At 47.9% G+C, this 27,684-nt stretch overlaps 13 protein-coding genes across 13 annotated transcripts; 7 read left to right on the top strand and 6 right to left on the bottom strand.

Annotated features, from left to right (window-relative positions):
- Positions 1 to 1,663: 1,663 nt before the first annotated feature.
- Positions 1,664 to 2,706, top strand: BDV59DRAFT_211994 (ABC-2 type transporter-domain-containing protein; the record flags this gene model as incomplete). The annotated part of the gene is made up of 3 exons (XM_073695925.1): positions 1,664 to 2,053; positions 2,108 to 2,271; positions 2,328 to 2,706. 3 exons carry the CDS (start codon positions 1,664 to 1,666, stop codon positions 2,704 to 2,706), a joined length of 933 nt encoding a protein of 310 aa, XP_073542569.1.
- Positions 2,707 to 3,348: 642 nt separating this feature from the next.
- BDV59DRAFT_206640 (ankyrin repeat domain-containing protein) lies at positions 3,349 to 4,263 on the bottom strand (the record flags this gene model as incomplete). The annotated part of the gene is made up of 2 exons (XM_073694831.1): positions 3,349 to 3,744; positions 3,802 to 4,263. The coding sequence occupies 2 exons, from the start codon at positions 4,261 to 4,263 to the stop codon at positions 3,349 to 3,351; spliced, it is 858 nt and encodes a 285-aa protein (XP_073542568.1).
- A 96-nt stretch (positions 4,264 to 4,359) lies between these two features.
- BDV59DRAFT_189892 (uncharacterized protein) lies at positions 4,360 to 5,854 on the bottom strand. Its single transcript, XM_073691679.1, has 2 exons — positions 5,393 to 5,854; positions 4,360 to 5,337 (listed from the first exon to the last, which is right to left on the bottom strand). Exons 1-2 carry the CDS (start codon positions 5,803 to 5,805, stop codon positions 4,587 to 4,589), a joined length of 1,164 nt encoding a protein of 387 aa, XP_073542567.1. The 5' UTR covers positions 5,806 to 5,854; the 3' UTR covers positions 4,360 to 4,586.
- Positions 5,855 to 7,193: 1,339 nt separating this feature from the next.
- On the top strand, positions 7,194 to 7,601 carry BDV59DRAFT_189890 (uncharacterized protein). The gene has a single exon (XM_073691678.1). The coding sequence runs from the start codon at positions 7,291 to 7,293 to the stop codon at positions 7,579 to 7,581; it is 291 nt and encodes a 96-aa protein (XP_073542566.1). The 5' UTR covers positions 7,194 to 7,290; the 3' UTR covers positions 7,582 to 7,601.
- Positions 7,602 to 8,272: 671 nt separating this feature from the next.
- Positions 8,273 to 9,597, top strand: BDV59DRAFT_206639 (uncharacterized protein; the record flags this gene model as incomplete). The annotated part of the gene is made up of 2 exons (XM_073694830.1): positions 8,273 to 8,685; positions 8,745 to 9,597. 2 exons carry the CDS (start codon positions 8,273 to 8,275, stop codon positions 9,595 to 9,597), a joined length of 1,266 nt encoding a protein of 421 aa, XP_073542565.1.
- A 297-nt stretch (positions 9,598 to 9,894) lies between these two features.
- On the bottom strand, positions 9,895 to 10,172 carry BDV59DRAFT_206638 (uncharacterized protein; the record flags this gene model as incomplete). Its single annotated transcript, XM_073694829.1, has 2 exons — positions 9,895 to 9,976; positions 10,048 to 10,172. The coding sequence occupies 2 exons, from the start codon at positions 10,170 to 10,172 to the stop codon at positions 9,895 to 9,897; spliced, it is 207 nt and encodes a 68-aa protein (XP_073542564.1).
- An 808-nt stretch (positions 10,173 to 10,980) lies between these two features.
- On the top strand, positions 10,981 to 12,439 carry BDV59DRAFT_196977 (kinase-like domain-containing protein; the record flags this gene model as incomplete). Its single annotated transcript, XM_073692814.1, has 3 exons — positions 10,981 to 11,201; positions 11,267 to 11,844; positions 11,925 to 12,439. 3 exons carry the CDS (start codon positions 10,981 to 10,983, stop codon positions 12,437 to 12,439), a joined length of 1,314 nt encoding a protein of 437 aa, XP_073542563.1.
- Positions 12,440 to 12,537: 98 nt separating this feature from the next.
- Positions 12,538 to 13,225, top strand: BDV59DRAFT_162423 (uncharacterized protein). The gene has a single exon (XM_073687578.1). It carries the CDS (start codon positions 12,743 to 12,745, stop codon positions 13,181 to 13,183), a length of 441 nt encoding a protein of 146 aa, XP_073542562.1. The 5' UTR covers positions 12,538 to 12,742; the 3' UTR covers positions 13,184 to 13,225.
- Positions 13,226 to 13,561: 336 nt separating this feature from the next.
- BDV59DRAFT_211992 (uncharacterized protein) lies at positions 13,562 to 16,115 on the top strand (the record flags this gene model as incomplete). Its single annotated transcript, XM_073695924.1, has 7 exons — positions 13,562 to 13,790; positions 13,875 to 13,948; positions 13,988 to 13,990; positions 14,024 to 14,886; positions 14,929 to 14,957; positions 14,997 to 15,166; positions 15,221 to 16,115. The coding sequence occupies 7 exons, from the start codon at positions 13,562 to 13,564 to the stop codon at positions 15,836 to 15,838; spliced, it is 1,986 nt and encodes a 661-aa protein (XP_073542561.1). The 3' UTR covers positions 15,839 to 16,115.
- Positions 16,116 to 16,956: 841 nt separating this feature from the next.
- On the bottom strand, positions 16,957 to 18,473 carry BDV59DRAFT_206636 (uncharacterized protein; the record flags this gene model as incomplete). Its single annotated transcript, XM_073694828.1, has 2 exons — positions 16,957 to 17,359; positions 17,404 to 18,473. The coding sequence occupies 2 exons, from the start codon at positions 18,471 to 18,473 to the stop codon at positions 16,957 to 16,959; spliced, it is 1,473 nt and encodes a 490-aa protein (XP_073542560.1).
- Positions 18,474 to 19,906: 1,433 nt separating this feature from the next.
- BDV59DRAFT_189878 (uncharacterized protein) lies at positions 19,907 to 21,643 on the top strand. The gene is made up of 5 exons (XM_073691677.1): positions 19,907 to 20,862; positions 20,925 to 21,027; positions 21,097 to 21,287; positions 21,343 to 21,491; positions 21,585 to 21,643. The coding sequence occupies exons 1-4, from the start codon at positions 20,347 to 20,349 to the stop codon at positions 21,424 to 21,426; spliced, it is 894 nt and encodes a 297-aa protein (XP_073542559.1). The 5' UTR covers positions 19,907 to 20,346; the 3' UTR covers positions 21,427 to 21,491; positions 21,585 to 21,643.
- A 122-nt stretch (positions 21,644 to 21,765) lies between these two features.
- On the bottom strand, positions 21,766 to 22,741 carry BDV59DRAFT_162380 (uncharacterized protein). Its single transcript, XM_073687577.1, has 2 exons — positions 22,287 to 22,741; positions 21,766 to 22,234 (listed from the first exon to the last, which is right to left on the bottom strand). Exons 1-2 carry the CDS (start codon positions 22,499 to 22,501, stop codon positions 21,892 to 21,894), a joined length of 558 nt encoding a protein of 185 aa, XP_073542558.1. The 5' UTR covers positions 22,502 to 22,741; the 3' UTR covers positions 21,766 to 21,891.
- Positions 22,742 to 25,080: 2,339 nt separating this feature from the next.
- BDV59DRAFT_189869 (uncharacterized protein) lies at positions 25,081 to 26,656 on the bottom strand. The gene has a single exon (XM_073691676.1). It carries the CDS (start codon positions 26,631 to 26,633, stop codon positions 25,236 to 25,238), a length of 1,398 nt encoding a protein of 465 aa, XP_073542557.1. The 5' UTR covers positions 26,634 to 26,656; the 3' UTR covers positions 25,081 to 25,235.
- Between the last annotated feature and the right edge of the window lie 1,028 nt (positions 26,657 to 27,684).

The raw sequence follows: 27,684 nt of genomic DNA, 5'->3' as shown, positions 1-27,684 counted from the left end.
TATTCAGTGAGGAACATCTGAAGTCAAATCGAATTACTTAGAATTCTTCTGCAGCTATACCGAACTCCCGAGAGTTCCATAAAATCTATATATAAATAGATTTATTTTATAGTTACTATACTAAATCTAGTAAAAATTATGCGGATAACCCGCACCGCGGATAATCCGCATAACCGCATTACTATAATAGGTTTAGTAGCTTATATAATATAGCTAAATTAGGTATAGTACTAGAAATTGCGGATAACCGCGGATAATCCGCATAAATTTTTTAGGAACCCGCAACCCGCGCGGATTATTTTTTGACCCTGCGGATTGTACCCGACCCGCACCGAGTGCATCCCTAGACCTGGCTGTTAGCCTGCTCAGCTACGGCCTGGCCCTCCTGCAAAGCCTGCTCGATATGCGCCCGAATAATAGCGGCCAAGGTTCTAAGCGAGACTATCTCCTCTATTCTTTGATCGATTCGGACGTCCGCGTAGGTTACCTTAAAGAAGTGGCTACCTATTCGACTAGTAAAGAAGCGCTGGCAGCTTACTATTCGGTCGGCTAAGCGGTTTTAAAGTCGGGCCTAGATTTAGACAGCTAATTGCCGGCCGCGAGTCTAGGGGCTATCTTAGTCTCGATAGGTTTTATACCGATACTTAAGTATTCTCTTCGTATTATAATAAATATAATTACAGTGCGGGCAGCCATAGCTACGGTAGATAGGTAAGCTAGAGATTGGCGGACTGTTTGACTGTAGATATCGAATAATCTCTTTCTCTAGGTCGGCCCAGGCGCGCTAAAGTATAGTTACTAGAATTACCTGACGCTGGGCTGGTGTAGCTATATTAGGATAATCGGAATGTTATTGCTGAAGATGGCGAGTAAGACTTATTGGCGACACTGTAAACTGATAGCTAAGTACTATATAAATCTAGATTTGGTAGATCGAATTATAGAGGAAAAGGTCTATAAAGGGTAGAGATATAACTAACGTACTAGTAAGTATTTATCTAATTCAGATATTTTTAATAATGAATTTAGAAAAGAAATAGGAGGAGTAAGCATCTTTTTTAGTATAATATATTTACTCTATTTTTTAGAAATAACGCGATGTGACGTGACGCGACACGACATAATATAAGAGAATCCTAGTCTCTATATCGTTAACCGTATATATTATGATAAGGTAGATTACAGGGATCTCCTATATAGGCTCAGATAGATTGGTATAGAGTAAAGTAGGATGGCTCCGCTTCGGGACACGCACGCGGGGCGGCGGGAGCACGGGGGAACATCAAATCTCGGCGAATCAGCGGGCGAGAAAATGCACCGTACGTAGGGTGCGCCAACCACTAGGGACTAGGGTGGCAAGACCGTATATTTTGGCGATATCGGTCATAATTCAAGGACCGTTAAGAAATACTTCGCTGATCATGGCGCACCGTGCCCCCCAGAAGCCAACCCTGCTGAGCATATGATCGAAGTCGTATCAGGAAGTCTCTCTAAGGGCAAGGACTGGAACCAAGTCTGGCTCAACTCGCCAGAACACGAGAAGATCACTCAAGAGCTTGACACTCTTATCGCCGATGCTGCCGCCAAACCGCCTGGAACTGTCGACGACGGACATCAATTTGCAGCGCCCATGTGGGAGCAGGTAAAGCTTGTCACACACCGCATGAACATCTCCTTGTTCCGCAACACCGAGTACATCAATAACAAGCTCATCTTACATATTCTCTTGTCTCTTTACAACGGCTTTTCATTCTGGTCGATTGGTAGCAGTGTCAGCGATCTCCAGCAACACCTCTTTACGGTCTTCAGTTTCCTCTTTGTCGCCCCTGGTCTTATCTCCCAGCTTCAGCCTGTCTTCATCGATCGTCGCAACGTGTATGAGACGCGCGAGAAGAAGAGTAAGACCTACCACTGGGTGCCATTCGTCACTGGCTTGATTATTTCTGAGCTCCCCTATCTGGTCGTCTGCGGTGTGTTGTACTTTGTGTGTTGGTACTGGACTGCTGGATTGCCAAATGGTACCAAGTGGGCAGGGAGCACATTCTTCGTTGCAGTAAGTTCTCTGTTCTTTGGTTGACTCCTCGCTTCCAACTAACAAACCGACTAGATGTTTTACGAGATGTTGTACACCGGTATTGGACAATCGATCGCCGCGTACGCTCCCAACGCAACATTTGCGTCCCTCGTTAACCCGCTCGTCATCACCACCCTTGTATCATTCTGCGGTGTCTTCGTTCCTTACTCCCAGATCACGGCGTTCTGGAGATACTGGTAAGCCTCATACGACTATAAACACCCACGAGATCGATGCTAACATCATATCTTAGGCTCTACTACCTCGATCCCTTCAACTACCTCTTCGGCGCCTTCCTCACCTTCACCACCTCCTCCGTCGATATCAATTGCGAACAGGGCGAGCTTGCGGTTTTTGATCCTCCTGCAAACGAGACATGTGGCGAGTATCTCTCCACCTATCAGCAAGGCATGGGACGTGGCACAAACCTTCTGAACCCAGGCGCTGCGGAGAACTGCGAGGTGTGCCGATACACTACTGGACAAGACTACTTGAAGACACTCAACTTGAACGAAGAGTACTACGGCTGGAGAAATGCGGGCTTGGTTGTATTGTGGACTGGAGTGTTCTATGCCCTGGTGTTCTTGATGATGAAGTTGCGAACTAAAGCGACGAAGAGGGCGTCTGCGTAGACGAATAGTGTTTATTAAAGAGTGAAAGATCGCTAAGATGATCTATAATGCTCTGATTAAGTCGGGTCGACTTGAATTCTCTGGCCATCTATTGGTTGATAGTGCCCCTTATGTATTATAACGCCCCTCGCTCCAATTGCCACATCTCGTATTGTTTATTTGATGGCGAGCAACAAGAAAAAGCAAAGTAGGCTACTGAGACGCGTTACGCGTTCCAAGTCAGTGTATTGACATCTGCTCAAAGGCAGACAGCCGCCTTAAGGAAAATATCAGCACCATTGAGAACTATGCTACCGGTGATGCTGCACAGTTGATGGTGTCGACTGCCGGGAACATCGTTCGTGGTAGGCAGGTCGGTGGCCATCTTAGCGACGCATCCGTCGAACAACTATCGCGGGACATAGCAGCCATCAATCTTCGGCGTGTCCCAAGCGTGGACAAAACGCCATAAAAAGACGGCATATGGTCCTGACAGTGAAACGGGAAGCCAACCGGCCTCGGAATTCAAGTACCGCTATGGATGGGGCTTTAGGCTCACCCCCGAGACTTCCTCTAGCACGTTTGATCGACTCTGATCGTGCTGTGTTGCTTATACTGGAAATTCAGCGGGCGCTTTGTTTTCGACATACATTTCGTGATAATCTAGCTCAATGCAGCATTCAATACAATACAACAGCTACCTTTCGAGTGTTGCGAGACGTATAGTTTGACTGATGTCGATGGCACCATGTCTAATGCGGTCCAGCCTTCGTTATCCGCAAGCAGAAGAGCCTCTTCTCCGAGGAGAAGCTCTATGACACCCCTGAAGTTGTTCTTCGCTGCACAGTGTAAGGCTGTCTCGCCTGATTGATTCTGCACGTTAACATCCTCACCATTCTGCAGTATGTTTTCCACGCAGTCGTAGTTGCCCCGTCCTGCAGCTATGTGCAATGCTGTGTTTCCATTGCTGTCAGGGGTGTTGATATCAACGCCTGCCTGCAAGACAAGATCGATGATCTTCTCTAGGCCCCAGTATGCTGCGATGTGTAAAGCTCCGAACTGTTTGGGGAAACGGTTAAACCAATCTTTTGCTCTATGCACTGTCGTATGCAATACCTGAACCGAGGAAGACAATTTGGGCTCGCTCTCCACGTACTGGAGGACCAAGTTGACAAGTTCGGGGGTCTGTTTCCTCACATGGTAGCCCCAATAACGAGAAGCGTAGTCAAACAGCTGGTAAACTTGCAGCCTTCGCTCCAATACGTCCCCATCGGTACTTGGGCCAGTCTCAAACTCGTCGAACGAAAGATACGTTAAACATGCCTTTGCGACGACGGTGTCTGGATCAGGGAGAAGCGCAGCTGGGTGCTTCTCAAGATACTCTTGTAGAGTATGATGTGCCAGCCCAATGACCTTGCTTTTGTTGTCGACTCTGATGAGCCCCGCAGAAGAGCCCACCAGAATCTCTGATGCAGGGAGTGCATCTTCATAGAGCTCGCTGTCACCCTCTTCGACAGCAAGGGCGTGGCAAAGCTCATCAACAGTCAGGGGTCGTCTCGCGCAAAAAATGAAAGACATTGCTCTTTTAATAAAGTGACAATCTGGATCACTCTGCTTTTCTATTCGCTTAATGGCTTCGCTGTAATATCCCTCCAAGTCGGAAGGCAATGTGTCCATGGCTAGTCGCACATCGATATTTCGGTCCATCACCACGTTCTCAAAAGAGGAGCTAGGTACGCATACATGGTTTCAAAAGATGAACCCAGACCAGGATATATCCCGCTACAATGTTCATTCACAAACTACTTCACTACTTCACATAAAGACGCTCTTGGGATAGGCGAGGTGTAAGGATGCGGAAAGACAAGCCATATAATGATGTCTATCATTACACAGGACCCTCAGCCAGTTTCATAAACATCTGGAGGAGCAGGACATGAAAAAACATTCTGTATGGTATCATCCGACATTTGACCAAACACTATGCGTGAACCATTTCCTGATTTGATGTTCTTCGCAGAGATAAGATCTTTGAGAGTTGTCACCACCGCCAACCGAGTATTGTCTCCTACATCGATGTTCTCATAGTAGTTTGTCCGCCGTTCGTTTGCCTCCTCCTCTACTTTCTTGCAGAATGTCAATAAAGCTTCAGTGCCTGAGACTTCGTCCCGGAAATTTCGGAAGTCGGAAGTTCGGTCGATTTCCAGCGGTGATAAATTGGTTTTTCGTCTGGGAAATTGTTTTTCGACTTCGGAAAGGTATTGTAACAGCCTTATTTTTCCAGAAAGAAGCTCTTTGTGAGCTGAATTGAACCAATCTGCACTGATCAAACTAGACGGACGTGGCGGGATGGTGTATGGAGGGTGAGACTCTCTGGAAGCGTGTTCGAAGTCTTCAAACAGACTACTCCGAGACTGATTCATGAAATTGAGGAATTGGTCACAGATATCAAGGCCTCTTTGTGTGCTTTGTTTTTCAGCCTCCATCCTTCGGAGATCTGTTTCATCGATTTCCGGCGTTGGCGAGCCTTCGAAAGATGAGGACTCTAATCTGGTGCGTATATCCCATAGGTGACTTTCTAAATCACACTGTGTGTTTTGAATGAGTTCTTTATACTCCTCAAAGACGGCCTTTGTGATCTTCGTTGTGCGGCTGAGGAAAGCATTAGTTTTTTCGGTAAGACAAAATGACAGGTAGAAAATCTTACAGGTTTTCGTATGCAAGAGCAATCATAACTGTTGATTTATACCTGGCCAGCATGTCCGTGAACCCAGAAATATCTTCTCCCATGTATCGTAGTTTAAACCAATCTCTTTTCCTGATTCGTTCCTCGGTTGAATGTCGCATATATCCGACAATCAGCGTATTGAATTCGGAACAAGCATTGCCACATCTTTGAAGAGGCTGCTCTAAGACCTTGATGTCGACATCGAACTTGCTGGTTAGCCCCTCCAGAGCTAGTAAAACGTCCTGTAGCTCTTTCAGTTCATGGAGAAGGTCGCGGACAACCTTCTCCCGAGACTGGAAACCTTTGATAGTCTGGTGAAGTAATATGGCCGCCTGAAGGGCCACAGTCACAAAGGTTGTGATAGCAGAGGCGGTCCCTACTGCTTCGGCCATAGTACTTCTAACGGAAATATGTAATGTTGGGCAAATGGGTGCGTGTAGTCAGTCTTTGGGGATCTAGGGAAATACGTTGGGATAAAATATATACTGTTGCTTGACTGGACCCGCTAGCCACTACATTGATCGTGCAATAAGCACTAGGACATCCTGGCGCTACGCTCGACCATTGTTGTTGGGGGACCAGCCTGGATCCAATTACAGGTCAGCCTAGACATGTGAGGCGCGCGTGGCGTGTTTCGGGATACGAAATAAGTTGGTTTCCATCCTGTGATAGGATAGTGAATGCATATGTGCCGAAAAACTTATAGGAATGTTAGCGCGCGCCTAATGTCTGTTGGCGACGCTGGGTAAAGCGTACTCGTCGTTTCACGTGAGTGCACTTTGATAAGCCGGCGACATTCGTAATTCATGACGGGATTTGAGTACGGGCAACCAGACGCAGCCGCTAGATAAGTAAGAAGTGACTGCTGGGTTAAATAAATTGTACAGGGCAACTTTTTAGCGCCAAAATTTGATTCCGTGTAGGGTAGTCGGAACATGAGCCTGTCCATTTCAATGTGCGCTTGACTGAGGGAACCGCGTACCAATCAGCTACTGCCATGGATTCGGCCGACCCCCGTCCACCGACAGTAAGCATTCAAGTCAAAGCAAGGAAGCAGGTCAGGCTCAATTCGGTGACCTAAATGCGTGTCATCTAATTGCAAAGGGCAAATGCCCAAGTTAGACCCATTTATTTATGATTCCCCAGGTTTCGCGCGGCTAAAGGCTGCATGTAGCCCCCTAGCAAGTATGGATTGAAGCTAGGCTACCCCGGTCCTCCTTCTCATTCTGGACTTCACCCCACCTTTTTCTAAAGCGACGCCTCTCATCTAGTTTCACTACCCAGTCTTCCTGTGCTCTCCACGAACCGGAGGGTCTCTCGTACCACGGGAAATTTGGGTTTCCATGACTCCGCTTTATTAATCGACCGGCCATCCGCGCCAAACGCTCTACATCTGCCTCCTAATGCATACGAGATATGGAAATATCTCGACCTCTTCGCCATTCCCATTACCTGCCGTACGGAGTCCCATTTCAGACAAAGTCAGAGAAATTGCTCAACTGTCTCCCCTTCGCTACCGTCGTCTCCACAGCCGCACCCATTGCTCTCGAGGTGACGTAGGAAGCGATTTAGCCCGATGTGCCCCGTTCGCAATTGGATTAACTGCGTCGCCTGGAACCTCGATTATCTGTCATAGAGGCATTTTGTATGCTTGCCGGGAATAGCGGCATCGATGCTTCGTGTCCTCTGACCCACTCGTGTACTTAAGCTCTTCCTTCGCCTGCCTGTCCAGCCTTTCGCACACTTGCCGCCACGTTGCTGGGGACGAATGGGATACAGCCCGCCAGTGTATCGATATCTGCTCAAAGGCAGACAACCGCCTTAAGGAAAATATCAGCACCATTGAGAACTATGCTACCGGTGATGCTGTACAATTTATGGTGTCGACTGACGGGAGCATCATTCGTGGTAAGAATAGAGGCCTTGCGTGGAGAACTAGGCAGGTCGGCGGCCATCTTAGTGACGCATCCGTCCAACAACTGTCGCGGGATATAGCAACCATCAACCTTCGGCATGTTTCAAGCGTGGACAAAACGCCACAAAAAGAGACCGCATATGCTCCTGGTACTGAAACGGGAAGCCAACCGGCCTCAGAATTCAAAGACCGCTATGGACGGGGCTTTAGGCTCACCCCTGAGACTTCCTCTAGCACATTTGATCGTGTCTGACCATGCTGTATGGCTTGTCCTGGACGTTCCGGACGCGCTTTGTTTTTTTTATTTATTTATTTATTTTTTTTTTTTTGAAATGTATTTTTTGTGTTTAGTCTGACACTGTGTTCAATTCAATATATCATCTCCCTTGTGCGAATTTGTGAGACATCTTAGTGGACTCATGTCAGTGGCATCATGTCTACTTTGTCGCGCTCATCCTGTTTTGTACCGTCATAGTCAAGGCGAGTTGTATGTGGCTTTTTCGTCGTAAATGGATGCTGGCGCACGCATATTTAGCCTGTTCCAGCACATGCGCGTGTCCAAGGTATGAGCTAAATGTTCAGAAAGCGAAGGGGAACAACAGTTAAATATGTTGCTTTCTTTTACCCCGTCCGGAATTTGACTATTAGCTAGCTCAGTTGGACCCAATAAGTGACTCGGCGAACAGCGAGTTACATAGTTTAACTAATCCCGTCGAGGCGCTTAGTAATACCAAGACGCTTCTGCACCTGGCTGAAAAGTGATCAGACTCGCAGCCCCGCATTTCCACTTCCACTCCGACCGGCACCCCCTTTGTCACTGAACGCTTCAGATTCTTGTGCACGACTTTTCGCCCGTTTTCCGTTCGCGCCTGTCAAGACTTATACAGTCTGCCTCATGTATCCTTGTTAAATTAACTGCTTTTGTCTTACAACATCAGTCGACTATGGCCGAGCCTCTTTCAGTCGCTTCCGGTTTGATTACGCTTGCTGGATTCGCTTTTCAGGCAAGCAAGTCTCTATATCGGACTATCGAAAGCTTCAAATCAGTCAAGCGAGCCATCCGCGAATTGAAGAGCGATTTAGAATCCCTTACCAACGCCCTAGGAGATCTACAAAGTGTAGCAGCTCAGAACGAGGCCGAGTTTGCCGCATTGAAGTTACCGCTTTTACGGTGCGGGAAAATATGCAATGAGTTCGAAGAAACGCTGAACAAATGTGTTACCCATTCAGATGGGGAGAAGAAGAGTTTCCGTGACTGGGCCAAATTGCAATATCGCGGTGAAAGCATCGCTGATCTGAGAACTACCCTCGCTGGCTATAAGGCTACCATAAACATTGCCCTGGGGGCTGCAACTTTGTAGGTTCAATATACTCCGAAGGTTTAGGAAGTACTGACAGGGCTTGTCCAACACCTAGTCGTCAGGCTACTGTTACCGCCGGTGTTCTAGATGAATATAAACAACTAATCGAGGAAACTAAGTCTGATCTCCGTGACCATCTGGATAAAATAGATCAAAGGCTTCAGTCGTTGGACCAGCGAGCAGCTACCTATGACGGAGACGGTAGTGCTCTAAAGGATACCACCGAAGAAAAAGAAAGCACTGAGCAGTGTCTACGAATATGTCAACAGATCTCCGAATATATTGAGCGCTCCCAAGAACGGATTCCACGGAACGAATATGGTAGCGAACACATGCCATCGAGGCCAGAAATAAGAGACACTCTCCCTCACAATGCAGAGATAGCTACTAAAGCTATGCTCTCGAATTTTAGATCCAGACTTTCTGAAAACTCGGCCGCTCTTAAGGTCCGTTTAACAGAACTTGACAAGAAACTGCGTGCCTATGGAGGACAAAACCCCGATGGGACCGGTGGGAAGAACATCAACCTGGAACATTTAAGGGAAGAAAGGGACGGTATCGTCAAATGCCTTGATATCTGCACAGACGCGTCCAGTCTCACGGAAGAAGCGCGCACAAACATATTCGAGGATGTCTCGTCGGCTGATCATTCATATCAATTAATCGTATCGACAATAGGTGATCTAATATCAGCCAAACGCATCGTGACTGGAGCGAGATCTGTGCAGTGGCTAGGGCAGATGTCAGATGACACGCTTCAGAAGCTGTCCAGCGACCACCGCCAGCGGATAGGAGAGGGCGAAGTTGAAGAGCAGAAAGGACAAAACGATTTTCGAGACAGGTACGGTACCGGATATAACCTCCGTTTCGGAAAATCTGAGGGCAATGTGACTTCCTACAATGGGTAATATCGACGCAAGTCCGTCTCTCGTGCAATGCTGCTTTTACTAGAGATCCAGGCGCTTTGTTTTTAAGTATCTTTCGTGTCACTTTAGATTAACGCACTGTTCAATCCAGCACAACAGCAACCTAGGGTTGCGAGATGTATAAGACATAGACACAAGAAAACGCATCACCCGGTAATTCATTGGTATAATGACAGGATGCTTGCTAATTCATCCAGCAAAGCATTGTCTATCCCTTGAGTCCCGTCAATAGAGTATCCGAACTGCAGGTATCGGGGACTTTGCCCTGGCCAAGGCAAGTCAGATAATATGTTCTCGGCTGATACGAGCACCAGCGGCGTCGTAGTAATCAACGGTACAGTGCCGCCGCCTGTCACTTCGGCTGGTGTGTCAGCCATTCCTAGAAAAGTTCTCGTCAGCGCCTGAGTGCCAAGAGAGATACATCCAGCTTACACCACCGTGGCACTCGCAGCGCCGGCAGGAGCTTGGCTAATAACCAACTTGATAATATTCTCCTTCTCCGTGGGATTGTTCGCGTACATGTTAAATGGGTCGAAAGTAACACTGCCGGCATCCATGATGAACTGAGACCGTGATATTACCGTGATATTTCTGAGAAACTGAGGGAAAACAATTAGAAGAGAGACGGTAGCTGATACAGTATCTGGCGTTTGATGCGTGCAGTTAGGTATGTTCAGAGATTTTGCCACTTCATCTCAAGCCATCAATTTATATTCCTTGTTCCTCTAGAACTCAACTGAGCAATGGCCGTCTGACCACCTCCGTCTTCCATTCAACAAATTGGGTACATGACTGAGGTGCATAACCGCTGGATCCCAGCGCCTCCGTTGTTTGTACCCAGTGGTTGGCCACGATTAACCGTCACTTAATCTGCTTGCTTCTTTGTGAGTCAGTCGTTGAACAATCGTTTAGGTTTATTCCAGGAACAAGGCGCCTAACGTAACACGCCAGGTATCCGCAATCAAGTTAGAAGTTCAGGAAGGCGCTTATATACATTGTCCGATGTTCGTACTTGTTGCCTATTGGCTGCTGTTCTTCGGCCAAGGTTTTTGGCAAAGACCCCTTGGGTCGAACTACCAGGTTGGCACCGTGACGCCATCAAGCCAATAAGAAATGCTGGAGCCTCTTAGTCATGCTTGAACCCACGATCAACAAAAATAGTACGCGCCACAGGCCAGCGCGTGTTGTAGCGAGTTCCAGGACTTGTCTATCCAAGCACTATAAATGTACATGAGATTCCCTACTCGACGCTCCTTTGGATCAGCTATTCGCTTAGTCTCCGACCTTTGTGAAACCTCATCACGGCCGTGCATTTCCAAAACATCCCACTCGACAACTCTCGGACAGTGCGTGTCTGTCGCATCCATGAGTGTCTCACCTCCTCCCACCCCTCCATCGAGAGCTTTGACAGATGATGAATGGAGATTCAAGACCATTACACTACCTTGTGAGTGGGTAGAAGATTACCGCCCCGGTGGTTATCATCCGGTCGTTCTGGGCGATGTCTTCAACGACGGTCAGTATAAGATTATTCGGAAGCTTGGTGAAGGCTCCTACTCAACCGTTTGGCTCGCCCGTGATTTGAGGTAAGTTTATCTTTTGTGTTGGCTGCTGGCGACTATGTGGACTGTCGTTACTTACTTCCTCCAAGAAACTGTAGATATGTTGTCCTCAAGGTTCTTGTGTCAGAAATCAAAGGAGTAATAGCTGAGCTACGAATTTTGCGTCACCTCACCGAAGTCGCACCAGCAGAAGCGGCCCGGCATGTCACTCGTCTGTTAGACGAGTTTGAACATCACGGTCCTAATGGCCTCCACAGATGCCTGGTATTTGAGCCCATGGGCCCGAGTGTGAACACCATGGTAGAGGAGTTGCCGCAGTTCAAACCTCGCAGGCGTGGAATGAAGGTCCGCTATCCCCTTTGGATGACAAAGAGCATCCTCAAGCAATCTTTGCAAGCTCTTGCATTTCTTCACGAACATGGCATCGCCCATGGGGACTTCCAGCCGGGAAATATACTCTTCACTCTTCATGATATCGACTCGATGGCGGAGGACTCGCTACGGCAGCAGGAAGATGTTCAAGCCCGGTCAATCTCCCCTCCAGTACAGAGGCTAGACAGTAAGCAAGATAGATGGGCTCCCCGATATCTTTGCGTTGCGCAGCCGCTGGTGCCATTTACCAGCTACACAGAAGGTCTTAAGATCAAATTATCCGATATGGGTGGCGGTTAGTACATATCGTTCGTTTTAAGTATCTGCTTCCTTTCGTGACAAATATCAGTACTCACATCTTCCTATCTTGGACAGCTTTTTTTTTTACGGACCCTCCAAAAAAGCCCGTTACTCCACTGGGTCTTCGACCTCCAGAATTGATTCTTACCGGAGCCGTTGATAATACTATCGATGTCTGGAGTTTCGGTTGCCTTTTCTTTGAACTTATCACCGGACAGCCACTTTTCTGTATACCGGGGTCCGAGTATGAAAATGATGATTATCTTCTCTCTCTCACCGCCCGGCTCGGCGCCCTCCCGGACGAGCTTTTCAGGCACTGGGAGACTTCGTCGCTCTACTTTACACCAGACAGGCAGCTTTTTAACTGTCAGCTTGGAGGAGTCGCTCCAGGAGAGGAACCGCTTATGGTGGAGCAGACGTCTATGGAAGCGCTATTCGATATGGCAGAGCCCGATCTTGACGAGGAGGAAGCCCAAAAAGTGAAGACGCTCATTCGATGGATTCTGCAATACGACCCCATGAAGCGGCCATCGCCTGCGAAAATCTTGTCTGAGCCATGGTTCTGCGAGATTGACGTTAAGAGCGGCTAGACCAAGGTGCTTATTGTCTGTTCGTGCTTAGATTGTATCAACCCCCAAACATTGTTAGCCCGATTATGGCGACCTGTATTGTGCGTCATGAGCTCGGAGCAAATATTTATCGGTTGTGCAAAGACCAGGGTTTGTCGCATGTTCGGCCGTGAAGAAGTGTAGCTAGACTATGGATACTCGATAGCCTCGGTCTGTTAAACCGTACGCAGGAGTTTTTGACTTTTTAGGGACTGATATAAATCCTTGGTAGCGATTTGTCCCCTGGTGTTCCTGATAGTGCCCCTGTCATTGGTGCCTCCTGCAATGCTCCTTGTCCGCCCCGGCCTCTCTCATCCTCGCGATGGTGTACATTCGTCTCTTCTAGGAGCCTTCGTTGATGGCTCTCCGGCTGGAGAGGGGTTCAGCGGTCAGGCCACGCTTGATTTCCTACACAATGATTTTTGGGTGTCTTTTCGCCTAGTCAATCTTGATTCTCTGCAGGACTTCCACTATTTCACTCAGATCATCCATTCATTTATCGGACAGGAAGTGTTCACTTACTTTTGCTGTATGAAGGAGAAGAATGAGTTTCTTGAAGCAGCAGAACACGTTCCGAATGATGGAGAGGACGAAGAGAGGTCAAGACTGAATGAAGAGCTGTACTTCTCATGTGTTGGTCCCCAGCGGCATGCACTTTCACGCCATCTGACCATGATCCAGCAGCAGAATAATCAATTCGTCGCGGATTACGCTTTATCTGAATGAGCGAGAGTGTATATGTTTCCTTAATAAAGGCATTCACTGCCCTATCAATACTGCTTATTCCCACTTAAACCGGTATGCTTTGACGTAGAAGGTACGGCTACTGTAGCAGAACTACATCTTTAACATTATTACGAAACTAGCAGGGCTGCCCCACGTTGGAAATGGGGCAATAAGGACCTTATCGACAAGACAAGGGGCATTTGGAAATTGTATTGTTGGGTCCACCAATTGAAGTGACGGCAGTGGGTCCATTCATAGAAAAGGCACGTTATTGGCCACCGCCAACAAGCCTATTACGGCTAGAGGATTTCTCGGGCTCAGACCAAATCAAAACACTCAAAACAGTTCGATGATGACCAGAATCCAACCACATGCAAAATGTCACTTCAAGAGATACAGGAATTACGACGACGCCTAGAAGAAGAACGACGGTTACGGGAAGAGGAACAGCGACTCAGAGAGCAAGCCGAGGACCACTTGAGGCTTCAGACGCAACAAACGACACTTCCCGAATTCCTCGACGCCTGCCATGCGCATTTATTTCTCGGGCTATCCATCCAGAAAAACAAAGACTCATTAACCAAGGGCGACCCGGCAAACGCTAACCGTAATCTCCGACCGAACAAGATTCGCGAGTGGACTAGCTTTCCAGCAGAGATGGCTTTAATATAGGAGGACTTGATGGATACAGAGTTTGCGACAGAACGTTATTTCACACCTCTATTGGCACTGAAAGAATATGGGAAGGAGGCCTGGGAAAGGATGGTAAGCTCTGAGCTAGATTTGGGCTACTTCTAAAGATAGACTGTGGAGTCCCGTGTCGCCACGGTTGTAAAATAGCTATATGCCAACCCCCGACTCCGTGAAGTCTTCTATCTGAATGGCGATATCACATTCGAGAACCATGCCAATACCCTGACAGATGAGTCAAGTGTGGTTGCAGAGATGGGCTCTCTGAGCCTGTCCCAGAGGCAACCACGTCGCTCTGTCCGCTTGGCTGCAAAATCTAGTAAGGTTGGCCCCTTTACACAGCCACCACGGAGGGTTCAAACTGCTACGCAACAACGCACTGCTCGGCCCCGAGCAGATCAGTTTTGTATTTATAATAAGGGCCCGGAGGGAAAAGCTCCGGCCTTCATAGTTAAGTATAAGGCGCCGCACAAGGTTTCCCTAGCTTATATCAGGGTAGGGCTCCAAGATATGGACCTCGATGATATCCTTCGTTTGCAAGAAAGAGAATCAACGGAGGACATATGTCGTCGTACTATGGTAGCAATCATTACTCAAGTATTCTCTTATATGATCCCTGCTGGGGTAGAGTCCGGCTTAGTATATACTAGCCAGGTGTATATATACCTTCGCATCCCTGAAGACGATCCTTCTACTGTGCTCTACTACCTGTCCGTACTAGAAGAGGACGTCGGACCAAATATAGGATGGACAGGAGATCTAAAAAGCGATAATAGACTGCATTTGACTGCAGTAGGCCAGTTGCTGGCTTTTACCCTCCGCGCTCTGCGAATGCCGGTGCAAGATATTACTTGGACAATATGGGCGGCAAGTAAACTACAGACCTGGGAGATGATATACAACGACCTGCTGGAGGAAATCGAGGAGAAGGACATTCCTTCTTCTGACTTCAAACTATCCACCCGAAGTCGGCTGGAGTACTGCCGTGCATTCCCAGTCAAGACTAGATCTAGGTCTGCCGTTGTTGCGGTCTGCAACCCTCCGCGAGACTGAAGATTATCGAGCCACGACGACGCCGGCGATGGTTTCGATCCTAACTTACTAAGTCGACGATAACCTCGAGAAACCCGGCTTCTAAACCCATCGACTTCCTCACCCTTACTAATAACACAGAAGTCACAAGGATCACGCTCTAAAGGCAAGTCGCGGCAGTATTACACACAAAAGTACCTTCTTAGCCTGATAAGAGGAGGCGAATTAGATCGGAAATGCCCAAACGTGTCTGCTCACGGGGTTGATTAACATCGGCTAACCCGGACGACCCTTATCCGACGACTCAACTAGTAGCTTTCCAGTAATATCCTGCAGCCTAACACAAAGTTAGGGTGCGAATCGCTGCACATACACGGCAGACATAGGGCGCTATTTAAGATTACTCTCTGGTCTCACGGTTATACATTTGTCGGCAAGGGCGCACCGGTAGAATTTGTGGACCGTATGAAGAACGAGGAGTTCGTGTATTCACGTCTTATACCTATCCAAGGAACGTTCGTTCCGGTCTTACTTAGCAGCCTGCGTCTTCGACGTCCGTTTTCTTATGATGGTATCGTTGAGATGGTTCATCTTATGTATATAGGTTTTGCCGGGAGGACCCTTGCTCGACAACATGCGCTCGACCGCCAGGAGATAATTCAACGAGCGGAGATTTCACTGCAAGCGATTTATAATCTGGGCGTGCTCCATAGTGACCCCATACCTGGGAATATGGCCTGGAACGAGCGGGACCGCTGCGTGATGTTCATTGATTTTGAGCGATCAATGGTGCAGAATCAATGTCGAATGCCACTGGGGATAATTTCATCTAACCAAAAACGCAAACGGGTACTCGGGAATTTGGAGATGAGTCCAAATAAGCGTCCCAACTGTTTTGAGCGAGAGACTCGACGCATGATTAATGGGTTATAAGGATGCGCTTTGCAGGTCCCGACAACTGGGATTGAGGTAGTGAGATTACGGGGGCAGCAGCCATTCATTTGAGACGATATCACATGGGGAGGCCTGCGTTTCGTCCGTGGATGGCCAAATAGTGACGCATGTTGACCAGTTGCTCTCTTGATAGAGGTCATTGGCTGTTAGGTTCGAAAAAAGTGATTCGGCCAGTGAGATGCCGGTAAAAGACTGTTTCACAAATTGTTATGTATATATTGACCCGCGCATGTCTCTTATTAAGCTGGAATTTCCCTTCGCAACAACCATTCGAGCTCATGTCGTATTATTCCCTAATACTAGTATCTTCGTAAACAAATGTCGACAAAGCGTGCCTACAGGTTACAAAAGCGCATATGATGATGTCTGTCTCGAGCCACAGAGGGCCGTCGACTGAGCGAATCAAACCACTTCAACGAGAAAATGAACTGCGGAAAGGAACACCTAATTTCCGCAGGGTATCGGCCTCAGCCCTTAGTGGCCCTGAGGAAAATGCGAAGATGCTTGTTGAAGGGCCCTAAAGTCACGTGCCAAAGCGCCCAACTTGACGAAAAACCTGCCATAAAAGGGCGCTGAAAAGACAAAGACAAAACACTCATAGTTAGCTGAGTATAATTCGGGTAGAATCACTCATGATAAAATAACCTGGAATCGCTCTCTTAGGTACTTATCACCAAGGCCGTGGCGGGAAGGACGTTGGTGTAACAATTTTGATTGCTGGAACTCTGATGACGATTCTAGATATGAGACTTCAATTCGCGGCAGCCACTTCCTCCGCTATAGTTAGTGACCCATATCTGTCTTGACAGACATGTCTGATAGCCCATATTATACAGGCACATGACAGAGAATCACCCTCTTGTAAGTTCTAAAGGCAGCGGCTCGGCATACTACCTACATGGGATGTGGGCTGTGGGAGCATACCGTGGTTTGCCCTGATATCCACGCCCGCTTTTTATTCGTACGTACTTGAGGTAAATGCGGAGATATAAATAGCTATAAGCATTTATTCACTATTAATTCCAACGGAACATGCGGACATCGCTAAGAGATAAGGACCAGAAGAACCGTAACCCAACCCAGCTGGCCATTAGTCTTCAAGGCCCAAGAACAAGAGATCCTGCCGTATCAGGAAGCCCAAAAGCGCGGGGCAAATAGGGCACATACTCAGCGCAACCAGTCGAACGGAGAGAGACAAGGAATTCGGTCTTCCTCAGCTTCGCGACGGATCTAGTATCCATTACTTCCCAGGTATTCCAGGCCCGTTGAAAGGCCAACGCTTGCTGATCTTCTCCCCGTGCTCTGTTGATTGCATGTCGTCTCAAGGGGCCGTTGATTTCGTTCATCAAATTGTGGCGGATGTTGATCGGAACAATCCCGCCCAGCAGGGATATTGCTACGGACGACAGGGACTCAAAGAGACGGACAGTCCCGGGGCGCGTGTGTAAGACAAACGTGATAAAAGCATCGATTTGGTCATTGGTGAAGCTGTGGCTTCCCCTGGGATTGTCAGTTGAGGCGGAGCGGGAGAATGACGAACGTACAGGCCCTTGATCAACTTATCATCTGCGACCAAGAGGAGACCGAATCCTAAGGATGTCGCGAATCTCCACCACCACCTTCCCCGACGTAAGTGAAAGGTACTTAATCTTCTTTGGCGTAATTCTTTCGGTTTCGCAATGTTGGGATCGTCATGATAGGCATCAAGCACACGAGTAATTACGGAGTCATCACCGTTCCGAGAAAGGGTCTTGTAGCTCAGGTAGAGGTATATCTGGGCGAATCGTCTCGAAAGAGGTCTGAGCCTCGAGCGGCCCTCATGGTCTGCGTCGAGCACCCGAAGGTAATTCACGGTCCCGTCTATGCCCAACCATACTTCGGGAAGACCAAGAGCTTGTCGGATGGATCGGAGGGTGTTCCCGGCTGGGAGCTCCCGTACGCACTCTAAAGGGTCTCGTGGGAGAAGGAAAGCCCAGGTTTTGAGCATACCCAAGATCTGCTGATCGCTCAGAGCGACATTGGCTAATGGACGCCCCCTCCTATTGCTTGCCCTCTTTCGGAACCGGGAGGAACGCAACAGTCTGAAAATTGTTTGCTGTTCCTGCCAGCCACCGGCAGACTGAACCGGGTTAAGAGCATGGTAGTGGGCTAAAATGCTGCGAGAAGGCCATCGACGATCAACTGGCGGAACCTCATAAACCAGGTCGAGAGAATGAAGAGGGGGGATATGGTATGGCGAGGTATCCTCAGACGCAAAAGCAGCGACAGATTCCTGCGGTGCCGCACGGCCCATCGAAGATGTGATAGTGTGGGGTGCATTCTCTGAGCCCAGGACGGTGAGTTGTTGATCCGCTGGCGGAGAGGCTTCAGGGTTCGAGGACTCATCAGGGGTAACAGCACGGTCAATGTTATCATCCGTGGACACTGGCTCTGGGGAAGTCGCACCCGCAGCCGGCCACTCGCTCTTGCGGGTGCCAGTTTCTGGTGTAGGGACCGGCGTTGGAGTCCGAGCCATTGGAGAATTATCGGCAGCATGGAGAAGCTCTGAGATAGGTGGAAGGACACAGACAAGCTCCGAGACAGGTGGAAGGACGCTCGCGGGATGGCTCTCCATGATTTGTGGTAAGGCGTGTAAGGAATTACCTGGCCGCACGGGTAGGAGGTCGTTAGAGCATGATGTAGACCGATGATGAGGCCGGGGAAGTGAGGGTCTGTCGCGACTGCGAATAAGATTGGCGGAAGTTAAGTGTCCATATATCTAATCTCGTCACGAAGCCTACGACCCATTGAATGTGGTTACTTGGAGACGGGAAAAAACGTTACTATGCAGTACCATACAACTTGGCGAATCGCTTCTTCCTCACCTACGTGGGCGGAAGAAGCGGAACATACTGAACTATTCGTCCCGGTGTTGTCAGTGCTCTATCCACTACGGTTATTGGGACGAGCTCAAGCTATGTTACATGTCTACCTCGGAGGAACTGACGCAAAACTCTCGCAACCTGAGTTTTGCGGAAGACTTTGAGGATTTGTCTGACGGTCCTAAGAGATGTAGGCTACTGCGATAATTAGAGCTGACAAATTCAGCTTACCTCTTTGGAATCAATTGACAGTACGCTGGTCGCTATGGCTTTACTTTTGCTTCCCAAGGGTCAATGGATTGTGGTTGTCGGGTTCGACAATGCCTCGAATTCCGTATATCGATGCGCTATTAAGTGTGTCCTCACGTCAAAAAGTGGGGCAGACTGTAAGTATGGGGTTGGGCGCTTGTATTTGCTTTAAAAACACAATACCTGGCAGGCTTTTGGTTCTCTATGCGTATTTGGGGGCTGGAGAGACAGGGAACGCATTGGAAGTACTGAGGTACTGCGTAACTTTCCTCATCCTGAGGTGTGTATTCAACTTCAACAGCCGTGGGGTAGCACAACAGTGAAGCATGTAAGTCGGTACACGTTATCCCGCCTCTAAGCCTGATGTGGGAAATGCGGCTGTCGGTAATACTATGTAATTTCCACTATATTCTGGACTGTAGCAGGGACTTGAATTCTCTAAATCTACTGCTAAAATGGCTATCTTTATACCCTGAATTCCGACCTCTATTCCGACCTGATTCCTGGGCTGGCGGTGTGACTATCTGTGAGGTGCGGAGGCTGGATCACACCGCGATTTTGTATGGCTAGTTGAGCCTTGGCAGTAATTACTGGTCTTTTTCGGTTGACACCTGACTCTTCACCATCCTGCTCCGGTATTGAGTTTCATAACGATTCTGTATTAAAGAGGTATCCACTCAGCGTAGAACGTGAACGACGATCGGCCATAGAAGATCAAACCAAGCGTATTGTCCTGCACGTCTTGTCACGAGTTCTCGGAGTCAATCTCCCCGATACGCGTGGTTGAATCCTCCTTCCAGCTCCTTCCTAAATGGTATTAGCCGTATCCAGTATTTTTGCACCGGGAGGGATCGGTTCTCCTTGCCACCCCTCAATTGAGTACATTACAGAGTTGACCCCCACCGAACCTGGATAGTTGTATTTATCCCATCGGAAACGCCAAGATAAACCTAGATTCCCAGCCTCATGCAACCTTAAACCATCGACCCATCGTAGGTACAGGCCAAAACCATCAAAGCGCAAAGGAAACAGGGGGGAAAAAAGAATAATACCGGAGAATTGTTTTATTTTTGATCAGCGTTTGATCAGCGTTGCCGACAAATTCTTCTATCTTTCGTGACTTCGTCACATGTGTACGCGGTCGTGTCGACGAGAGATCGATTCGTGTCTGACAGACATCCCGTGGTTGTTTCATGGTATAGTCATACATGCCAGACCATTTCCCAATCTCCGCCTTGTTTTAGGCTTGCTGTCTCTACTAAACATCTTTGTGAATTCAAGTGGTAGTATTCACCGGCAGTATATAAGACCGCTCCTCCCATTCACTTTCCCTTCAGCTCAATTCGCCACTAATAGATTTCTCTCTGTGCTCCAAGGATGTTCGGAAACAAACAGGGAGAGACAGCAACCCCGGCTTCGCAGCGAACTTTGCTTGCCAAAGATTTGGACAAGCCCCGTGGTGATACTCGTTCAAGGTCTCAAGAACGAAGCTTGGAAAGCCTGGAGACCAGTCTCCCCCTTCGGACACTCTGGAGTAGTCCTGACAGGGAAGGACGCCAGGTAGCTTTCAAGAAACAGAGATTCCCTCCCGCCACAAAAAAGCTTTACCTGCCCATTCTGCCCGGTAGCAGTGGCTTGACGTTGGCTCTGGCGACGGCCCATAAGTACCCCGTGTCCTTTTTCAAGACCTATCCGCTGGAGACCCTACAGATACAGCCTGACCAGATCGTCAAGACGTCGCACGAGAATCTTGTCAACCTGGAGGAAGCCTACCTGGGCCTCAAATCGGTGGTCCTCACCTACGACAGCTATGGTATTTACCTAGAAGAGATCCGCCGGGCATGCAATATATTCGCCAGCGATGAGGGTGCAGTGGCGACTATCTGCAGGGAGGTCGGCGCCTCTCTTACTTAATATTCCCTATGCCCGTGAACACTCGCTAACTGCCCGATCAGCTCCTCAAGGGACTCAATTACATACACAATGAGATTGGAGTGACCCACGGTAGCCTCTCCTGCCGCACGGTCGTCTTGACAGAGAAAGGAGAGGTAAAGATAGGTAAGAATGCCTCAATGAATGAGTGGGAAGTGTTCAGCCAAGTTAATCTGCGCAACGTTGCCTGGGAAGCCGATATTGGCGTTGGTATGGTTCGTGGCTATGGAGCAGAGGATGGATACCGGGACATCCGAGCCGTTCGTCAAATCGCCGCTGTACTGTTGGATCTCAACCCTGGTGTGGAGCCCTCAGGAGGACTTCGCCTAGATGCCTACAATTTTGTCTACAGATCAACGAACGTTGCGGTAAATGAGCTGCTGAATGTGTGTACCCCATAGTTTGAACGACGTCCCCAGCTGACACATGGCTTAACCACAGCATCGGTTCCTGGAAGGAGGTATTGAGCCTTGGTGCCTTCAGTCCCTCGCGATTTTGTCGAAGATCATGCAGTATAATGCCTGAATGGTATTGGGCCTGTCAGGTAGCCTTATGAATATACAATTGTTTGCAAAACCAGTATTAGTCCCGTAAGCGTTCTTTTCTCTCATTAAGCCTACGCCATGGGCACGCTAGTATGCAACTAGACAGCAATCGATGATCAATATCCTGATCATTACTAGATGTAGCTCAATGATGTTGTTCGACCAGGCATAGTGCTCGCACCCAGGATACCAGAGATCCTCCATCCGAGAGAGCCTGGAAGATTTGCAGACAAATTATTACGAAGTATTTGTCTGTATATAAACTCGGAGCAAATATTACAAATCAATGATCTCGCTTAGGTAGGAAGACAGAATGTTACAAAATATTGGCTTCATGATATAATCAGTTCTGACAAACAACGGCTGGTCGTCCACAAAGTTCGGTGAAATAGAGGACAGCCTCTAACGCTACATGACAAGAACGAACCAAGCGAACTGACATGGCTTAAGAAGCTTCCTCGAGACAATGGATGAAGAAACCGAAAACCCAGCTTCCCTTGTCTCCGATCCGCACTTCTAGCATAAACCTCGCGGATTGGTGGATCTCCCAAGGTAATATTTTTAAATAGAGCTCTGAATTCCCCCAAAAGACCCTATGGTCTTCAAGTTGCCGAGAAAAGTCGCGAGAAGTTATAAAGGCTAATACTTTATCTTTTCCGCAGTCCACCCTAACAATCACTGGCAGTGAGAATTTGGCCAGTTGAGATACGCGACGGGGTGGAGGAATGAGAATGTCGATCTTGTTGTTGTATAGATGGCCCGTGACCATCCAATCTGCACCACTATACCTGACAGTAGGTTAGACACGACAGAAATTCGAACGTATGCTGACATACTTACTCCCAAACCATCTTCCCCAGTAACTCCGAGACGGCTTTGCACGACAAGCATGGAGTCTCTGCCCGATATTGATAAAGGGCATCACGTCGGTTCCTGATGCCAAACCCCCCACGACACAGGCTCAACCTCAACGAAGCGGTTAAATATCTTCCAGTCCGATTCTGGACAAAAAGGATACAGGCGTCATCTGCGGGACCGAAAGGCCTCTTTGCCATGGGAGGGATTTTATGCGCGTAACAAGCTTTACGATAGACCTTCTTCGTGGATAAGGAGCGATTCGTATCCTGTCCGGTATGGATGGCACCGACATATTTCTCTTGCAGTAAGCTCGACACCACTTGTTCACATTTCTGGACTTCGAAAACCGGGCAGGCATATATTTCTTGTAGATATCGAATAGGCACGTCGTGTCCCTCTCTGCTATATCGTTTCCTGCGATGTAGTCGTCATAGGACGCATCCCACCATTGTGTGACAAATTCCGCTCGCTTAGCTTCAAGCCGTTTAGCTTTCTTACTATAGAGCCCGGTTCGCACCTTGACTAGGTCTTGATGAGAATCAGGCTTACCCCCAATCTGTTTTGTCAGCTTCGCAATCTCCTCATTGAGAGCTACGATCTCTTCGTCGCGCTCGAATGCGGCGATACCGGCAGCATTAAGATGGCGTGGGGCGTTAGGATCTCGGTGATGAGCCATACTCTGTTCCATGTCGCGGCACTCATAATCTGGTTCTAGATCGTAGAACAGTGCCTATACGTCTAATGACTTTAGCACAGACTGATACTTTAGGTATGTGTCGTGGCTCTGGTGGTCAAGCGTTTGGCCTCTTGTGGCCTCGGATGCCTTGGCTAGACGAAGCCATTAGCCCAGCATTATTAAGACAGTACAAGGAGACATACGATCGACCTTATTTGCTACACCCCCTCGAATTCCGTAGACACGGAGGCGGTCCTTAAAACCGTCGCGCTCAGCCAGACTGGTAAAATTATAATAAAGTGAGGAGAAGGTTAACCCCTTGCTTTCCTTGGGTCCTTCTAGTGTGACCATACGGTAAAAAGGGAGGCTTTTTGCGCGATCTGTCCACTGTAGAGTAAAAGATTCTCGACCTGGCGGGGGCCGCTTCGATAAGAGCTTATCAATAGACGAGATTCCTTTAAACGCTCCGTCCGCGATTGCGTGGACGATTACCTAGAATATAAAGTTGTTTCCCAGTACGGGATACTCTCGAATCCAATTTTTTGGCCTGTCAATCATGGTCAGCCAGGTTGCCTCTAAGATAGACTGTCATACTCAAAACCTACATCGTCTTATCATTCCGGTAGCGCCAACCTTTCAAGAATTCAGGGTCTATAACTACCCAGCGCCTGATCGAACCATTCCGGCTCCATTTTAGGTTGAAAGTAAGGTGCTACATAGCAAGAATTAGCATTAAACAATAGGGAGGATTGAGCCGACCAGGAATGTATTATTACCCTGTAGTAGAGGCACTCGTTCGTATCACGATAGGAACTTAACTCGACAATTATACCTACTCGTGATGCTAAGCCAGCAAAGAGACTTAGTGCAGAAGCTGTCTGGACTCTAGCTCGTTCATACTTATAATCATGATCATTATCCCCGAAAAGCCGGCGGAGCAGGTAGTCAATATCCTTGGCTGTGACCAGAAACCGCTCCCTTAGTTTGGTAGGCAGTTCATACTTTCGCGTGAGTACGCTTCGTACGAACTAAGGATATGTCAGCAGCGAGTACCTATATTATTAAAGAAAGGTGGCAATACGTTGTAAGCGTCTTTCTTTACTTCAAGCTGTAATATTCTGGACGTCTTTCGCTCCTAACATGAGATTATCGTAGCAAGCTGATTGATTACTAATGACTGAGAGGGAAGTCTATTCGGTCGCGTTGTAGTATAGTTCTCAACGAATAATTTCAGGACTTGAGGAGATGGGTCCGGCTCATCCTTAGAGAAATTCTTCTCCGCTGGCTCGTCACGGGCAAGCCTCCAACTTTTAGGGCGAAAGAGGTAAGAAGCTGCCAGTCATATATAATATACAAGTTAGGGGGTTAACTCACAGTGCCCAGTTCTTAGTCGCTTGACCATGTCTTTCGTACGTCGTGGGTGCCAGTTCCTTCAGGCATATGACATTCTCCTTGAATTCCTGTTCGTGCTGATAATCTAGGGTGAACCCACGGGAAGCCGCCAGGCGTTTCTGTTCCTCCACCTGTTGCTTAAGATTCTCGTCCATTATGATCATGTGATATCACGTGCTGGGGATAAAGAGATATATCGCGATTCTCGGTCTTGTTGAAAAAGAGTAGGATACAGTAAAACGGACCTGGCGCCCTGGCTATTTATCATTACTTTAAATCATTCCTGCCTCCGTGGCAGCCTTCGCCTGCCTCGATGATCCTAAGCACCACTGGTGCGATGCAGTACCCGAAAAGGGGAAGGCCATCGCACCAGTGGTGTTCACTTTGCACCCCTGGTGCTAGAAGCTATAGAGATCGCACCCCTATCACCCGCACCCAGCCTACCTCTTCGTTTCAGAGAAAAAATTGGAGCCTAGGGCTTTTTGAGAATTGACCGTGCGGTTGCACTCGGGCTTAAGTACGGCTGAGCGGACGGGAAGCCCTGTTCTTCACACTCTGTGGTCGTATGTATCAGGTTTCTCCAGGCAGAGAGCTATGTAGAAGGGTGTGAAGCCCAATAATATGTTTGCCTGTTGTTGGGCTTTCCCCCCTTCTATGTTTCTTGCTCTTTGTTATTTGATAAGTCAAAGGAGAAGAGGGTAGGCTTCTCAAGGTGATCTGGTCCAGGTCCAACTAATTCAGACATTTCAGTATTATAGAATAGAAGGCTATTATGTCAACTCAAAACCCAACATCAAATATGTACAGTAAGAGGCTCTATCGAGTCATACAAGACAGCTTAATATAAAATCCCTCATCAAGACTTAGAACTCTAGAATATTCCCGAACTGATGAGACCAATGATCCTTAGACTCACACTCTGGCTTGCCACGGTGCTCTACCTCTGTTTCATAGTAACGGACATTGAATTCGATGCTCGCTTCTTCACAGGCTCTTCTAAGGTCACAAGAAAGTGAGCATATCTCTTCGAATTTCAGATAAGCTTCAATATTAATGACTCGTAGATGCGGGAATCTGTCCTTGGCAGACACCAGGTTTTGCAACTCCCTCAAACCTGTGAGGTGGGGGAAGTCAAAGTCAGAAACGTAGATACGTTCGAGGGAAACAGGAAGCATATCAGGGAGAGTGACAAAAGTTGGAAAGTCTTGGCCGATTCCCCCTTCCGGGAAGTCAATATGGAGCAGGTCACGTAATCGTAAGTGCAGCGTTCTGAGCTTGGTGTAATCGGTGAGACTCCCGAACCAACCCAGCGTGTAGTGGTCGTCGGGGTAGTACATATCAATGCATAGATGCTCCAGACTATCTTTGGCGACGGTAAGAGATTCAACGAGATCGTCGATCCAAAACTCACCGAACTTATAGTTTGGACGGGGAATATAATAATATGTGTTTCTGGCTAGGTGTGTGAATGATTTCAAACGTCTGCAGGCGGCAACGAGGGGCTCAAGCCCATCGTATGTACCTGTCTCCGCCAGGTAGATATGCTCGACAGGGGATGACTTAGCAGTAATAAGGTTTGCGAATCCGATTTTATCCTGACCTCGCATATCGGACATTAACACACCCTTAAATTTGCGCATAGATGGCAGTCGGAAAAAGGGCGCGATTTTGTATAACTGAAAGGAATCGGCCCAGTCGAATGGCACTTGGATGGATGTTTCGGTCAGATACGAAAGTCCATTATTCTGGGAAAGAAAGGCGAGAAATCTCTCTGAGATATCGGTGTAGCCTCCCCATTCTATCTCGAGTGACTTGATATTTGGCGTGCAATTGAGGAGCATCGACAGCCACAGGTCTTGACCAAGACGAGTACACTCCTCTTTAGGGACAGCTGCGGATGTCCATTGTTTATATTCTTCTTCGGATGGGGTGAGAGTCTGTATCAAGGCGGAGACTGAATGGTTGATAGATAGTTGCGGAAGATGCGAGTTGAACTGATGAGTGCCACAGGGAGGGTCTTTCGATTTAGCAAGTGAAATATATTTTACTTTTCTTGTAAGGTCTGGCGTGTCTACCAGAATCTCCACGAGACTGCGAAGTGACTTCTCACAGAAATAGTGGATATCGATCGACCTGTATGCCTCTTGAAGGACGGTTTCCTTGAGTCGATGACAGCAACTGGCAAAGTGGACTCGATCTGAGGAATACGGGAGATATCTTGCAATATCGATCAAGAAGGTATCAGGCAGGATTAGGATCATGGTGCAGGCCCCCGAGATGGTTTATCATCTGACAAGAAACGAGAGAGGCATTTTTAGCGGGAGAAGTAGGGGTATTTATAGTTCTCCTCGCCCTAACACGTGGTCTTAGTGGCAAACTAACCTCTCTAATCATGTGAATTCCCAAAATACAGTTGAATATGTCCTCAAGATCTTGAATACCTGGATCTCCTCCCCCGTTACATTTTGGTCCCATTGCGTCCATCTGTCTGACAATACTCCCTAATTTACTATGGCCCATTCACGGGGCTGCACATCCCATAGCAATTTTGGCCCTAGTCCCTAGTCCCTAGGCGCAATTCCACCCTGCCCCCGATGGCCTTTCTCGCCCGCTGATTGGCTGGCCCCGCCCCGCGGCCCGCGTGCCTGCCCCAGAACGCACGGCCGATCTTGGCTGCTTTCCTTCCTCTATAACTATACCAGATCCTGGAAATATGACTCGTTATAATAATATGTCCAACTAATATATATACTAGGATTCTCGTGTTATATCGCGTCGCGTTATATCGTATTAAATCTTAAAGAGTTTATATATTATTCTAATTTATTCTTATCTCTCTTCTTTTTTTAACTCTCAACCTCCCTGAAGAAAAATCTATTAATACTGTCTGGCTAGTCGCTTCTCGAGTAGTAATAGTAGTAATAGATCTCTTTCTATATAATCTAATCTATTAGATTTGAATCTGTACCGTACCTCGCTGTTAATTTACAGTATCGCCGACTAGTTTAACGCGCTATCTCCAGAGACGCTATTTAGATTATTCCGATGCGGCTATACCGACTCAGCGTCAGACTATCTTAACGGCTATACTTTAGCAGACCTAGATTAACCCAGATAAGGAGAGTATTCGATATCTATCGCTAAGTAGCCCTCTAATTTCTGCTTTACCAGTTTTCTGTAGCTATGGCTGTTCGCACTGTAATTATATCTATTATTCAATAAAGGGGATGCATGAGCATCGGCGCAAAAATTATTAAGATTAGGATAGCTCTAACACCCGCGGTAGACAGTCTATTGTTCAAGCCCAGGCCC

The sequence above is a fragment of the Aspergillus ambiguus genome, assembly GCF_047715705.1.
Source record: "Aspergillus ambiguus strain CBS 117.58 unplaced genomic scaffold BDV59scaffold_83, whole genome shotgun sequence".
NCBI lineage: Eukaryota > Fungi > Ascomycota > Eurotiomycetes > Eurotiales > Aspergillaceae > Aspergillus > Aspergillus ambiguus.
The sequence above is the reverse complement of the archived record's forward strand: the minus strand, read 5'-3'. Positions and strand labels throughout refer to the sequence as shown.

Bases quoted from the DNA above. Each gene is read 5' to 3' on its own strand.
- BDV59DRAFT_189869 (XM_073691676.1), bottom strand. From the start codon at position 26,633: ATGATCCTAATCCTGCCTGATACCTTCTTGATCGATATTGCAAGATAT.
- BDV59DRAFT_189878 (XM_073691677.1), top strand. From the start codon at position 20,347: ATGTTCGGAAACAAACAGGGAGAGACAGCAACCCCGGCTTCGCAGCGA. The intron at 20,863-20,924 runs GTCGGCGCCTCT...CTGCCCGATCAG, and splicing joins TGGCGACTATCTGCAGGGAG to CTCCTCAAGGGACTCAATTA. The intron at 21,028-21,096 runs GTAAGAATGCCT...TTGCCTGGGAAG, and splicing joins GAAAGGAGAGGTAAAGATAG to CCGATATTGGCGTTGGTATG.
- BDV59DRAFT_162380 (XM_073687577.1), bottom strand. From the start codon at position 22,501: ATGGCAAAGAGGCCTTTCGGTCCCGCAGATGACGCCTGTATCCTTTTT. The intron at 22,235-22,286 runs GTAAGTATGTCA...ACCTACTGTCAG, and splicing joins CTGGGGAAGATGGTTTGGGA to GTATAGTGGTGCAGATTGGA.
- BDV59DRAFT_189890 (XM_073691678.1), top strand. From the start codon at position 7,291: ATGGTGTCGACTGACGGGAGCATCATTCGTGGTAAGAATAGAGGCCTT.
- BDV59DRAFT_162423 (XM_073687578.1), top strand. From the start codon at position 12,743: ATGCTCCTTGTCCGCCCCGGCCTCTCTCATCCTCGCGATGGTGTACAT.
- BDV59DRAFT_189892 (XM_073691679.1), bottom strand. From the start codon at position 5,805: ATGGCCGAAGCAGTAGGGACCGCCTCTGCTATCACAACCTTTGTGACT. The intron at 5,338-5,392 runs GTAAGATTTTCT...TGCTTTCCTCAG, and splicing joins GCTCTTGCATACGAAAACCT to CCGCACAACGAAGATCACAA.